Raw genomic sequence first — 15,399 nt, forward strand, 5'->3', positions numbered from 1 at the left:
CCCTTCCTTCCTCCACTGGTACCCCCCCTACCCCCCGTTTCCCTCTCGGGGGGGTCCACTACTTATTATCATTGGGCTCACGTCGGCTTCTGCGGAGCCACAAACGAACAACTTCTGAGACAAAGACAGCAACATCTGTAAGCAGCGTGTTAGCGGCCACGCTGCCAGTCTTCAACAGGCATTTAAATGCAAGGCATGAGTGGTAAGTGTGTGTGTGTGGGGGGGCAGTGATACTGTAGTGTGTGCACGTGACGGAAGAAAGGGCTCGGGGGGGGGAGGGGGGGGGGGTAGCGATATCAGTGATAATGAGAGCTGGCACAATCCCAAACTGCCTCCTGGAGAGACAACAATTTCGCACACTGTGTGCATGTTTGTGCGTGACGTACATTATATGTGTGTGGCGAGGGAGAAGAATGAGATGGTGGTGGTCGGGGGGGGGGGTCTCAAAAGATGGCAATACAGCCACGCATGGGACGGAAACATCGAGGGACATGTTTGCGTGTGTTCGGGAATTTAGAAATATTACGAAACTGGCAGGATTCGTGCAGATGAACAATCCCAACACAAGCTGAGATATTTAACCCCGCGTGTCTATTGTCGTACGTGCAAAAGTGTTTTCACTCAACATCACTGCATGTTCGCTCTCAGCGCCACCGTCAAAGTTCTCCACGGTTGAGCTCCGGTTCTTCAAACCTGATGTTCCAAACGGCATCAACCAGCGAGAAGCGGCTGCGGCTAAGCTACACGCGAAGCCGTCTTCACCAGAGAAGTATTTATCCACCGGGGCCTCGCATTCAGACGCTTCCTGACTCGACGAGACTCCAATCCCGGTCTTCCAGGCCGCTCTGAAGTTCACCAGCGGCCTGGAAGACCCACATTTTCGCATTTGGTCCCAGGATTATTATTTTTAACCCGGATCTCTAGGCTATGGCCACTCGGTCTGAGCAGCGGGGGGTCACCCGGGCCTCCATTAGACCGAACTAAAGGGAGTTTAATCAGAACAGAACTGGGAGAAAACAAAGGAAGCAGCTACAGATGATACCACCTGCAGCGAAGGAACACTTTCATTCACCTTTACGTGTTTAAAACTCCGGCTACTCCTGTACTGCTTCCCGCTTTGACAATGTTCAATGTCACTTTTGTTACTCTCTGATATCTGATGTATTCTGTCTTTATCTTTTTGCGGCGAGATGTTTTGATACGAATCCCTCGTGGCTTCTTTGTTTCACTGCACTGTTTTTTTCTCCTCTTTCCAGTGTGTGATTTTTATTTTGTTCTATTTTCCACAAGTAAATTAAATACCTGAAAAGCCATTAGGAACATTTGCGTGCCTTTGTGCAAGCCTGCAAACATTGGATTGGTGTCAGAGTGAATAAAATAATAAATAAAAGAGGAGGCAAACCGGAGTGGAGCTGATGCTTACAGGTACCTGACTGGAGAGGCTGAAGTTGGTGGCCGGGCTGCGCTTCTTGCCCACGGCGGCGCCCGCGCTGCTGTTGGCGCTGCTGGCCGAGTTCTTCCGTTTCCTCCTCTTCGTGGTTGTCTGTCGGGCGGGCTCAGCTTTGGCGCGGCCAGCAAAGACAAACAGAGGCAATGCCAAGAACATAACGCATACAGATGGAGACAGGTTTGCCGCGCCGTGGTGGCGACGTCGCACGAGGAACCACAAAGACATGCAGGCAAAAGTGCATAAAATCCCCGTGTACGTGCATGCATGCAAAGAGAGAGACGAACACACACACGCACACACACACGATCGCGATGCATGTTCCCAAGTCATGCACTATTCAGACAGAACCTCTGCTTCATTTGCATGAATGTCCAGCGTTGGATCCTGATGCTAAATGTAATAGAAATGCATCAATTTGGGAGCCAACCCGTTCGAGATGTTTATCAGGAGATGGATTAAGAATAATCTCCCTGCCTGTGTTGTTAAAATGCTGCACATTTGTACATGTGTGAAGCGTCAGTTTGTTCATGCTCTGTTAATTATGCCTTCACATTTCTATTGATGTGACCTCGTTATATCGTAGGGAAGCTGGCGGACATGCGACGAGCTCACACACAAAAAATCTATTTCCTCCCGGCGAGCACCAGAATGTCGCTCACGGGATGTTAGACAATTAGCAGCGTAAGAGGGAAGATACCTTTTTTGGGATTTGTGGGAAATATTTCCGTTTTGAAGTTCTGTGGGTGTCCAGCTGAAACCGGAGCCAAGATCAGGTTTTATTTCATTCAGGCATTTCAGACAGAATGAGACCAGAGATGACAAAAAGAGAAATAACATTTAACGCCATGTGGCTGAAAGTTGTGCTTAGGTGAGCGAGCTGTGTGTGATTCCTGAAGGTGCAATTAAAGTACAAGGAAAATTACTACAGGGTGTATTAATAAAATGAAACAAAGTGCTGCCGCAGCTTAAATGGAAATCTAGTTGTTTATGGTGCTTAAAAACTATTTGATAATGTGCAATTTACAAATACATGATTTAGCAAATTCCTCCATCATTCGTTTTGAAAACGTCTTTTATCTCAAGAGAGACGAGAAAACGTGGCTGTGATCTTCAAACAGACGGCTGAAAATGAAATACGCTTTACGAGGTTCTTACTAATCACACCAAGGGAGATGCTTTCATATTCAGTTACGACAACCAGCGACGTGCGAGACAAACACAAGAAAGGCAGAACAAATATAAGGGGAATTTTTATCAGCAACTTTTCTCTTCAGATTCCTGAACGTGTGCAAAACCCCCCCAAAAAAACAAAAAAAAAGCAGGCCCATTGTCAGAGACAATCATTCCTGCTACCCGAGCAGTTTCCTTCGGTGCTGAACCGGTGACGCACTAAAATCACTTCCATTTCCACCAAAAGGACTTATCGGAGCATAAATGTGCCTTTGACTTCCTTCCTGGCTGAATCCCATCCAGTTTCCAAGTTGGAGAAGAATTGCAGGAAAAGGGGAATCGCATGCCACTAATAAGGAAAAACTGCAATTCCAAGCTGAACTGTAAGTTCATTGGAGGAACGGCCACCGAAAAATGCTCTTTCTGCGACTGATTTTAAAGACTTAAATGAAACCGCTGCTCAAATCCACACAAATCTGTCCCTCAGAAATCCCAAACCTGCATCACCCATACGGGTCGTCGACACTGGGGAGCAGCTGGCCGGGGAGCTGGATCCACTGGTCTGATTACAGCCGGCTCACTTAATTAAAGTTACACAGGTCCGACTCAAAGGCTTTCTGACTGGTGTTGGTTTTTAAAGACATCTCGTCACGCCTCGCTAGGCATTGCTGTAATTTGCAGCCGCTCCGATGTGTCCAAAACCCCCCACCCACCCCCGGGCCCGCTCTCTTTCTCTCTCCCCACCTTAAGACTGCATCGCCAATTTAAGTCTGGTACTTGTCAGAAACCAACCTTAAAACATCAATCATAGGAAGCTGAGCGGCGAGACCGGCGAGGTTGAGATTCAAGAGGCAGCGCCGGATTCTGATTAATTCCAACACAGTTGACAGGTAAAGCATATTTAATGAATTAGCACGTATCATGGCAAATTTAGGAGCGTAATCGATGCATTAGGAACCCGGTCGGAGAAGAAAAATTCCGATTCCGGCTGAATTTAGTTCTGAATACAACTAAATCTCACGAGGGGTCAGTTGGGCTGTCAAACATTGGGAAAAATCTCAATGATTTTCACGAGTCACGCCTTCAAAACGAATCTGATGTCGTTTTCACCTCATTGAATTCGTTTTCGACCTTCTCTGAACAGGTAAAGGTGTGTGATTTAGGAGGCAGTTACCTGGCGGGGCTACCATTCGCTGCCATTTTTGGAACAGGCATGTCTTGAGACAGTCCCGGGGGCTGAGGTTGTAGGTCTTGTGCCTTGACATGAGCTCCTGCATGGGCTCCAGGATGACACACAACTGCGGACACAACAAATCAAACGATTAGTTAGAGCAGATTTATTTGATGGGAGAAGTGTCCTGTCCGCCGCTGTGGCCTCTTATCGCGCTAAAGCACGACAACAACCATAAAAGCCCAGCCTGTGGCTCGATTAATCACCCGCGGACTGACTTTGAGCGATTCATTGTGCAGTAATTCTACTTTTTATGGACGTTGTTAAGAAAGTACCTTTGAAACTTGGTTTTTACTGTCAAGCACGTCAAAAGGAGTCCAAGAAGAGAGAGAAAGGACAGGAGGACGTGTGAAAATGCCAGCAGCCATTGTTGAGTTGTTTACCACTGACAATAAAAGGTGTATGACACACAGTTTACTCTCCCCGTTTCCACCATCGACCCAACAGGCACACAAAACAGTCAGTCAGACGCTCCAGACTGCATCAATATTTTCCAGTTCTAAGCAGAATATTGCGTCTGGAGAAAACTGCAAATCTCTGGCGTTCTGCGGCGAGAGGAACCAGAGGTCAGACTGTCATCTTAAATACATTAGGCTTAGCTTAGCCAGATAACATCTGGATAACATTAAATAAGGCCCTTCTTTAAAAGCAGAAAATGCTTGTTGATGCAGTCAGAGGACAGCGATTGGACAGCTAACGGGGATGTTCTAACCGCCGGACCAATCACAGGACGACACCGGGATTAAACTCCAGGCGAGCCGCCCGCTTGTCAGTGCATAAAAATGCTTTCTATTTCCCTCTTACTTCCCTCTACCTTTGCAAAAGAACATTTCACCATTGTGTTGTTCGACCTGATTTCCAGAAATAATGTACTTTTTTTTTTTTGGGGGGGGGGGGGGGGGGGATTTCTCTTCTAATAATCTGGATTGTTTTCGGATATTAGAGATTTTTCTAAAAATGGGGGTACACTTGGGTTTGGGCCTACTGTGCATTTAATATTAGAGATAGAGATTTCTAACAAGCGTCGTCTCATAGCCGAGTCTGAATCTAAAAATATAGATAAAATAAATGTCAGACAATAATTTTTGGTGTAAATCACAATATAGAGGGATTGAGATGCTCGGCGGAGGTCTGCGCCCTCCGAGTGCTTTCCTAATTATTTTGCATTTTTTTTGTCCTCAAAGATCAGAGCTCAATGTAACGGGAGAAAAACAACTGTTGGGAAAGTAGGTGCAGGTTCTTACTTGCTCAAGGGCACTTTGACGGCCGCGACTGTGAAAAAGGAGGCCGTTAATCATTCGCTGCATGCGCAGGTGATCTCATCTGACCTTCACCAGTCCACCAAACGTACATTTCTGATGTCAGTCCTCATCAACATGCTCATCCTGTCTGTCTTGAGCCTTACTGTAGAACCCCTTGCAGGTAAAAAAAAAAAACAAGGAGATGCAATATCTGTTACCTACGAGTCTGCGCTAAACAGGCTTTTATTTCAATTACTTGACAAGACCGGGAACCTTTATGCAGAAACCAGTCCAACAACCTTACAGCTGCTTACAACAAATTACCCACATGAACATGGAGACGTCTGATGCTATTCCCCACGTCAGGATGGTAGTGTTCAGATGCCACGCAGCTCGAGGTAAAGTGAACATCCCTGTAGCAGACTAATCCCTTATTCTCGTCTGATAGTTCCCTCCTGACGTAGTAATATCCCTCACCAGCTCAGCCAACAAGCCCTGGCTCTCAGCCTGAAACAAGGACTATTTACAGGCTGAATAGTAGGAAGCCGGCGGCTCCGGTACATGGAAAGGCTTAAATACTCCAAATGAAAAAAAAAAAAGTGTGTGTAGAGTGAGAGAAAGACCGGTTGTAACCCTCCAGCCAGGAAAATGCCAGTCTCTTGGAGAAGGACTGATAAACGCTGGGAAAAGGCCTTTTTTTTTTTCCAGCGGCACATTACTGTCAGCTTTATGCGAGGAAAGGGTGTATTTTACTTTGACATTCTAGGATAACAGTCCGGGGAAATCTAATTTTGAAACTGTGAGACACAATGACAAACAGCGACTGCACAGCAGCAGCCACGGAAAGCGAGAGGGGCTGGAAGAAATCCGCACAGAAAAATCACACTGACATCTCAATGAAGCGCTGTAACCTGTACTTGAACCTTCAATGTTTTTGTTTTACTTTTCTCATCTTAATTCTATTTAAAATTGCCAATCTGGGTGAACTGACATGCTTAAAAAGCACGTAAATAAAAAGCAGATCTCAACTGGATCTGTCTCCTCAGGTATTAAAGATAGAACAAATCTGTTGACCTGCTCCGATGTGGAATTGACTCAGCTCTAAGACGACGCTTGTTACAAATCTCTATCTCTAATATTAAATGCACAGCAGGCCGAAACGCAAGTGTACCCCCATTTTTAGCAAAATCTCGATAATATCCGCAATCCGGTTCCGGTCCGGATGAAATTCGGCGGTGAGATAGAGAACACGATCCTACGGGATTGTGTCACATTTCATAAAAAATGGTCAATTATCCACCGAGATATTGAGGAAAGAACTTCGAAACTCAATTTACTGCAATGTACCACAATCATCTGGTAACATTTCCAACACGTCCTAAAAACGTAATCTACTACAACATTAATGAACATTTCAAAGTGATCCACTTTTGAATTATGTTGCTATCAGACAGACAGACAGACAAACCCCGGCAAAAACACAACCTCCTTGGCGGAGGCAACGACCTCGTCCACTGGACGGCTTTCAGCACAGAAAACAGTCCTGCTGGGCTGGTTCTGAAGTCTGAACCATCTGAGCCACCGTAGCAAGGATTTGGGCAACGGCCAAATCGTTACTGTTCAATTACATTTCCTTGAATTATGTGTTTTCTGTTTCAGTTGAATTACAGTTGCTTTCTTCACTGTTCAACTAAAATAACAACATCCACCCTGCCCCCCCCCCCCCACCCCCCCACCCGCCTGCCTTTCTTCTCTGGGTTATTATAAGCGGTGGAGGTGCTGTTCCCCCCCCCGATTCGTGCACCGTTTCACAATTATGAGTCTCAGCGGGGAGCGTTCATTAATGTTATGCTAATTTTCTGTATCCAATTAATTCGCCTCTCTCTCGCCCGCTCTCGTTCTCCCATTTGGAAATCGTAGCCGTCAGTCAACGGAAAAAATATAAACACAACCCTGTGAAAGAATCACTAATGAATTCAACCTGCATATTCTTCCTATTTCAGCAAATTACGTTGCTGCGGTCAGGTAGCAAAACAAGTATATGTGGTGAGCAAAGAGGTTTGTTTGTTTGTAATGCCATGAAATTATACGGTTTCAAAAGCCCGGGAGTCACAGAATGTATTCAGCGCATAAATAAAAGCATGAGCTATATTTATATTAACGAATATAGGAGAATGTGGGGAAGACATATTTGGAAAATACATGTGAAACTTTACCTGAATACACCTGTAAAGGTAAAAATGTGCAGAGCAGGAAGTCCAATCAAGCCGAGGGCAGCCTTAATTAAGACAAAGTGTGAATATCCTACAAAATAAAAGCACATTTTTGTCGTCCAGATGCGTTTAAGGGACCGAAATATGAACGGCTCTGTTTAAATATGGGGAACAATTGTTCCTCAGTGTGCAATAGAGTGTGAGGAGGACAAAAACAAAAGCAGAATCCCACTCACACACACGCACACACGCACGCACACACACACACGCACTTACCCTGAGGTAGTTGAGGGTGAAGTTGGTCAAGCCCATGCGAGTGATGTTTTTGGACAGTTGCTCCAGCACCTGAGGGTCTTGTGCCTGAAGTCATCAACATGAAAATAATGACAAAAAAATAAATCCACCGATCCGTTCTGTGTCATGTCTGCATTTTGTCCTGCCTGGATTCAACTGACGGTGAATAAACTCATTATCAGCTGGCAATTAGGCTAATTGGACTTCATCAGATATGCACAATCAACACATTCGCACCCTCAAGTCAGAAATGCGACTACTTAACATTGTTAGTTCAGTTGTGGCACAAAGATGAATGAAGTATTTCAGGCCTTCATTAGGCACTGATGTCAAACTGTGGGTTAATGAAGAACATTATTTTGTAGTTCCATTTAAATGCATACACATTTTCAACCCTCATAGCTTTATTGACTGTGATTACGCTCACCTGAACATTTGTATGTTTGTTTCTTTATATGATGCACACCGAAATTTAATGCGATTAGCAGCTGCATCAGACGATTAAGAGCTGACAAGCCTTTTTAAATATGCTGGAAAAATCTGAATACAACAGAAAATGCATGGATTACACAGGAGCAAATAATCAGAGCAAAGAATTAAAAAAAAGAAAACACCAAAAATAGCAATTATAGTAAATTATTCACTGAACTTGTTTGCCACTCCAAGAATAATCACTGGAATCCTAAAAAGCTGCTGGTACTGACAGAGCCCAGACGAGCAGTGAGCACACTTGCATTCGCCACCTCATGAAATATGCATAATTCTATCTGCAGTCTCGTCCCTGTGCTACAAAAAGTCTGAAGGGAGTTCTGCTCCGTCAGAAGGCCGGCGCCCGGCGGGAGCAACGGAAGGCTGGAGTCGGACCATCGGAAAATGAACCACCTTGCTCATTTAGTCTGTGTCACGGGAACGCAGGTATTCACACGCGCCAGGTGAGTGGACAACAGATGCCGACAACACCTTCCGAACCCCCGTAGAACCCACTCAGAATCTAAAAAGCATCGCAGCGCTCCAAAGGGAATGGAGTCGCTGCACGGCCGCATGCAGGCTGGAGAAGCCTTCGTGCCGTGAAGGACGGACAGCTTCAGGATGCCTCGTCAGAGCCTTTCACCTCGCATTAACATTCCGCACAATCGGATTGGAAATATTATCAGTAAACACGTAATAATACAATATCTAAACTAGTTAATACAGCACAGAGAATACGCTGTCATCAACATGTTTAACAGTTGCAATCATTTGAAAATGTGTCTGCATCTTAAATTTGAACGCATATCTATATGAAATGTCCTTCGGCGCTCCGGCTCTGTTCGTCCTCGTACCGGATGCGTGGGTGGGAGGAGGCGTAGCAGATGCTTGGGGGGGGGGAGAAACATGCATGAAGAGCACGTGACGTGACGCACCGCCTCTGTTCCGCATCTGTTTATCCACGTCGTCACCGCTTGAACAAGGAACTGCGTTATTCTTTTGCGGTGGTTTAATAAAACTGTGATGTAGTCAAACACTCGTATGCTCTGCTCTCATGTAAGAAATATTACATTCTTAGCACTTCAACTTATAATGATGCATTTTTAAAATGTCCATATTTTTACTTAATAAAGCTAAAACCTCTGAAACCAACATGATGTCACCTAAAAGTTTTAAAAATGCCATTCTGATTATTCTGTAGGCTGCATATACTCATATATTTGCAGAATGATGTGGCTGAGTATTATCTATAGCTCGTGTAATTTTGGGTGTTTGATTACGTGCACATTTCATTTATTTACTCTGCAAATAGAATTGAGCCGACGTCCCAAGCAGATTCGGCAGAAAGCCTTCGAGGTCAGGATGAAATGTGGGAAGACAAGCGGAAAGGAAACACAACAAACTATTGAGAACCAGAAGTCTCACTGAAAATAATCAAATTCAAATCAATAAAGTCTCTGAAGTCAGCATCTAGTGGGCATTAACGGAACTGCATGTGTCTTTATTCACGGTGGGTGTGACCTTTGTTTACCTGAAACAGCATTTAGCACACATGCTAATTAAGGAGATATGAAAAAATAAGTGGTCCCAACATTTATTTTCAATAACAATAATTTTTAAATCGTATTTATTTAAAAGTCAAAATTACCAAGTATGTATTTAAGCTACGTTGCTAAGCTCCTGTGACACTTTGCATCAATTAAGCCCCTTCCTAAACTAAATGAACCTCTGAAAACTAAAATAAGAATTTTTTTTTTTATTCCTTTCCAAACATTTCCACGCCGGATTAAAAAGTAGTTCAGCGCACATCAAACACAGGACCTTCCGCCGTGACTGCGTGGATGCTGGAATCCGCAGTTTGAACTTTACTATTCCGAATCCCACGGGTCCGTATCTGCTTTCATTAGACAACGATCAAAAGAGTGAACCCACATTCGTGCAGGAATCACTGAAGAGGACCCACAATAACCCACCGCATTCTGCTCTCCAGGAATTAGTGCGAAAACCCAGAGGGCCCAATTTATTGGTGAGCAGAATATATGTGAAGATTGATGAAGAAAAAAAAAAAAGAGGAAGAAGAGGCTGGCTATGCAGGCGAAGCTGATTTAGACACACCTTTAGGTTGATGGGGGCAAATTGAAAACTCTTGTAATGAATCTGGTTTTATTTACGAAGGAATGGGGGGGGCTGAAAAATAACATATGAGATTGTCACAAATTCATTAATGACCAGCAGCCGATACTGGTCGGGGAAATGAGTATAATATCACCACCAAGACATACGGCATTTTACACAAATGCAATTTCATGCAATGCAAATAGATCTTTTATCAAATCTATGGTCAATTCTGAAGCTGCGGTTCGCGATTGTCTTTCATATCTTTCAATTATTTCATTTAGTTTTAGCTCGATAACTTCTATCTTCTGTCTGATTTTGGGTTGTTTTATTTATAAAATAAATATTATTTTCCTCCCGACAATAGTTTCACTTTCAAATCACTCAAAAATAGAAGACCTGCCTGCTCCGGCTCCGCCAGAGACTAAATGTGTTACACTTAGTGGAATTAAGCAGATTATTCATTCGACCTTGTTTTTTTTTTTTTCTCTCCCTTTTTCAGACAAGGGCTCTTTTTTTTTTCATCCTCGTGGCCTTTGATGTCTGCAAATAAATTGGTTTGCAAAAATCCCTCCAAACTGCTTTGTTGGCGTTTAAATTTAATACCCTCATGAATCACTTCTAAGAAGTGTTTGCAGAGTGAAGAAACTCTTGTTAGGTTTCGAAAGGTGACGTGGTCCGGCCGCTCTTTGTCGCGTGTTCATGATGTCACACTCACGTGCATGGCCAGGATGCTGCGGGGGATGAGCTCCCGGTACTGCCGGATGGTAAAGTGCCAGGTCTTGATCCTCATCAGATCGTCAAAGGCAAACTCCAGTATCAAACGACCCTCTGTACAAACCTGTAGAAAGAGGACGTAGGTAATATTACTTTACATGTCTCAGCCTGGGGATCTGTTTAGGTCATCTCTAACCTGGGTCTCTCTCTCTCACACACACACACAAAACACACACATAAGTGTTCATTGGTCAGGCGTGATTTTAATTTTTTTTTTTTTTTTTTAATGCTGGAAGGGTTTTCTCTCCGTTTTGGAATGCGTTCAAGGATTTGTGTATCGTGGAGCGAGCTATTATGCTCCCAATATTTGCTGTGCTCGCTTCCCTCATTCAGAACGCCTGTCCTTGGGACTCTCCACCATCCAGCGCTTTCTAAAATGTGAAAATAAATGTAATCTGGAGAGGGGTGTGTTTACACCAGAGACAAAAGAACTTCAGGTCAGAGAGAGTTGCCAATTAGGAAGAGGCAAAGGAGGAGGAGGAGGAGGAGGAGGAGAGACAGCGACAGGAAAAACATTTCTTCGCCCCTTTAGCTGAATTCTGCGCTTGCAGAGGCCGTTGCGCTTCTCCCGTGTTTTGTTGCTGTGACAACCGGGGAGAGAGGAGAGAGAGGACTGAGGAGACAGAGAGAGAAGGGGGGGGGGGGGATCAGCTGATTAGTTGGCATGGCAACGGCAAAGATGTAATCCCACCAGACACACTCTAATCAATGCCCTCAGCGCAGATGGTCTCCTGAGGATCAGCAAGAAAGAGGCTAGCGGCTATACGCCCCCCCCCCTCACAAACCCCCACAACCCGCCCGATTCACCCTCACCCCCCACTTCTCACCCCACTCACCTACCCCTGCTGGTCACATGCTACACAGCTTACTCCAACATCCACAGTCCAAAAAACAAAAAACAAAAAAGACCGGCTGCTCCAACAGACCCTGAACGCAGCGCCGCCCGCCTCCCGTCTGGACAGTAAAACGTGAAGAATGATTTCACTGTTTAACCAACGGAGATTAAAATAAATAGATATAGAAGGAGCCGTGAAGAAGCAGCTCATGTTGATTTAGAAAACACTGACTGTTAAAAAGATTAGAGATCAAGTTTGTTTGTGAATACTCACGCAGCAAATGACTGGATTTGCTGTTTGTGCACAAAGCAGTAGGAGGTTGAATGAATTTACTGCATACAGAGCCTTGTTGTCTTATTTAAGTCAGAAAGTTGGGCCTTTCTTTCTTTCTCTGTGCTGCTCCAGCATGAGAATTCCCTCCCGGGACGCAGTAAAGTCTGACTGAATGAGAATCTTCAATATCTACATTTCATTTTATTTCCTCATAAATGAGATGCGCAGCCTTTTGGAAAAATCCACATTTCCAAACAAGTCACATCTGGGATCTACGCAGTTGGATAATAACCTTGTCTGAGCTAGATACGTGTGGATTAGGCTAAAACAATGAAATAATCCTTGGTATTTCACCCTTTATTTCCAAATATATCATTTTTGATACACATGACCTTTCAGGATTTTGCGACTTCTACTTCAGAAGTTTAATTTTTATTTCCCCGCGAAAAAACTGATAGATACAAGACACATTTGCACTTTCCATGAAAAAATTCCGGATTTTGCAAAAGTTAGATAAACCTTTATGTTTACTTTTATAAAAAAAAAGTAATTATTTTTTTGACAAATTTGTCAGAAGGTTTCATTAAGACCTTAGAGTGACGATCACTTCATGGTGCGGGCTTTAAAGGGTTAATAAATAAAAAATCATTTCATTGGATTATTTTGGATTCTCCGTCAGTGTAATTGTTTGCCAGCATGAGAACTGGGATGAGATTCACCAGAACTCACTTGGACGCTACTATTTTTATTGGCCGCTTGTGAAATGAAACTTATTAAAAGGCCCAATAATTATTAAGTGAAGTAATTCTTGACATCAGATGATGTTTTCCACCCAGCAGCGGTGAAGTTAGTTGAACCGCGTGCACCAGCAGTCCTCTGATACTTTCCAGGTGCTGTAGCCTACAGAGAAGGAACAATGCTGCACTATTGATTTCTCCTTCCATGCTGCCAAATGCGTATTAAGCATGGCCTCCACTATCGTTCTTATTCTTCACCGCGAGCTTTCTGCTTCTCCGCAACCGACAAAATAAACCGGCACGCCGGCTGAATCCGACTTAGGATAAAATATAACCTTAATTGTGCAATAAATATGGAGGGATTTGAGTTTAGGGCTGTGCTGCATAGATATATCAACCACAGGCAGCCTTTTCCACAGACTCCAGGTCAGCTTGAATGCAAAGCTGTACTGAGAGAAGGCTGCTTAGAATCAAATATTTCTCATGACTGCTTTATTTCTTTTCTTTCTTAAGGCTAAATAAGATTCACTTATGAGAACTAAAAGGGGAATCTCCCCTTGAATCAAAAAGTGATCCATTAAATGGTATAACCCTTCGCAGAGAGTTCCCATTGATTTAAGAGGACGGTCATAAATCCTCCGCGCAACGGGCCTCGGATCAGGGGAGTGAAAAAGGATAACAGCGTCCTGCTGCTGAGACGCCATTCAATGCTGTGACAATCAATTAACAGCAGACGAGCTGAAAGTCATTCGATCAGTTATTACGAGCGTCTGCAGACGTTTCTGATGAACAGAAACGCGTTTAAAAAGTCTTTAACCAGTTTATGTCGGGATTAGAGCGGCTAACATGAATCGAGTCGTTGGTTAATCAATCGGCAGGGATGCCATCAGGAAATGTACGGCTAATTTATGAATAGTGTGGATGAGTGGATGGTGCAGTCTTCATCAGACCTTCATCAGGAGAGCTTTCTAAACTGCAGCAGCTCATTATAAATTCAGGAAGGAATCGAAAGCCAAACGCTCCTGAAACCTGACATGAAAGCGGAAAGGGAAAGTGCAAAATGGTCAAATAATTGATCAGAAGGGGGACAGATAGCAAGAGGAGGCTGCCCCCCCCCCCCCCCCCCGAAAAACACACTGGTAAATTAACATGGAGCCCTGTGCATTTACAGAAAACTGACGTCGTATGCAGGTCACTAGGTTGAGTCCAAACTGCATGGCAACCTCTGATTATTCACTGAAAGGAGTCACGAATGCTTGATTCGCATATAAATCTAATTCTCTTCTCGGTGACGAGTGACACTTAACTGAAAAAAGACGTTTATAAACCTATGGTTAAAAAGAAAAAGAAAAAGCTCAGAAAAACAATATCCCCAGAAAACAAACATCGAAACAAAAAAAGAGAATCCACTGTGGGATTTAAATCCCCCCGCGCCAAAGATCACAGTGTCACTAACTCGGCTTGTGATCTCTGCTCGTCATCCCAGCATGCAGAAGCCCCCGGCAGGACGCCGGTAACAAGGGCCGTGCCCTTACTGCTGCCGCACGGCGGCCTGAGAAAGCAAAGGCTGCTGTGTAGCAAACGGAGGTGCTGGGGGGGGGGGGTCCCCTGAGGAGGCCAGGAGCTTGGGGGGGCGTCGGGTCAAAGTGGCAGCCCGTGTCACCTCGTCAACACCTTGCCATCCGGTGAACGAGCGCACACCGCTGGGCAGACCCAGCCACTCTCAGAATCTCCAGAGGGGCAACGATTTCATCACAGCCTTTTTCTTCCGTGTGGGATCGACTCATCAAACTGGATCTTATGTATAACAGGCTTCTATCAAATGATGCGTTTCTCTCCCGTCACCGAATACAAGCTCAAGACGGGAGAAATTAGCAATGCGCAATGTGTAGCCTGAACGCACCGCGGCAGTCCCAGACTCCACTGACCTTCATGTTGTTCATTCATTCATTCATTCATTCATTCAGGAATTGATTTGATCAAATCAAATAAAAATAAATGATCTGTTGACCGTTTGTTTCTGGTAATATTTGATGTTTTCTTTTTGTTTGTTTCAGCCATCATTCAATTTGGTGACTTTAGTGTTGCATTAACTGACAGGAACGATGGGCAAAAACACAAAAACAGAGTTGCCATTTAAAAGCAGCAAACCAAATCTGGATCCGAAATTTTGCAAGATAATTCGACACGCACACACACAGGGAGAGAGAGAGAGAGCCAGAGAGAGAGAGAGAGAGAGAGAGAAAGTAGCAAAGAGATAGATACGGGGGGAGGAGGGAGAAAATGGGAGAGCGAGTTGGGAGCTGGGGATGATTTCTCTAGGGATGACGGATGCATGTGTGTGTGTGTGTGTGTGTGTGGAGGGTGCAGGGGGGAGGAGGAGGGTTGAAAAGAAGAAGGGGAGGATGAGAGAGCGGTGGAGTAGAGAGCGAGGGGAAAATGAGCGAGCAACCGAGGCGGTGGGGGGGGGGGATGAGAGAGAGAGAGGAGGAGGGGAGGGGAGGGGAGGCGGTGGAGGACGGTGTGGGGGAGGAAAGCAAGGCGAGGCAGAGCTGATTGAGATTCGGGCCTCCAGAGCTGCAGGCTCGCTGCTG

General features: G+C 44.6%; 1 protein-coding gene across 1 annotated transcript in view; it reads right to left on the reverse strand.

The window, feature by feature from the left end:
• Positions 1-15,399, reverse strand: part of ldb2a (LIM domain binding 2a) — a 37,638-nt gene that overhangs the window by 2,209 nt on the left and 20,030 nt on the right. Inside the window, exons 4-8 of the mRNA XM_068740652.1 lie at positions 10,901-11,023; positions 7,582-7,665; positions 3,795-3,918; positions 2,148-2,201; positions 1,430-1,560 (exon numbers count right to left, since the gene is read on the reverse strand). Coding sequence (XP_068596753.1) covers positions 1,430-1,560; positions 2,148-2,201; positions 3,795-3,918; positions 7,582-7,665; positions 10,901-11,023 — 516 coding nt within the window. The remainder of the gene's footprint in view (positions 1-1,429; positions 1,561-2,147; positions 2,202-3,794; positions 3,919-7,581; positions 7,666-10,900; positions 11,024-15,399) is intronic.

The sequence above is a fragment of the Brachionichthys hirsutus genome, chromosome 6 (assembly GCF_040956055.1).
Source record: "Brachionichthys hirsutus isolate HB-005 chromosome 6, CSIRO-AGI_Bhir_v1, whole genome shotgun sequence".
Taxonomy (NCBI): Eukaryota; Metazoa; Chordata; class Actinopteri; order Lophiiformes; family Brachionichthyidae; genus Brachionichthys; species Brachionichthys hirsutus.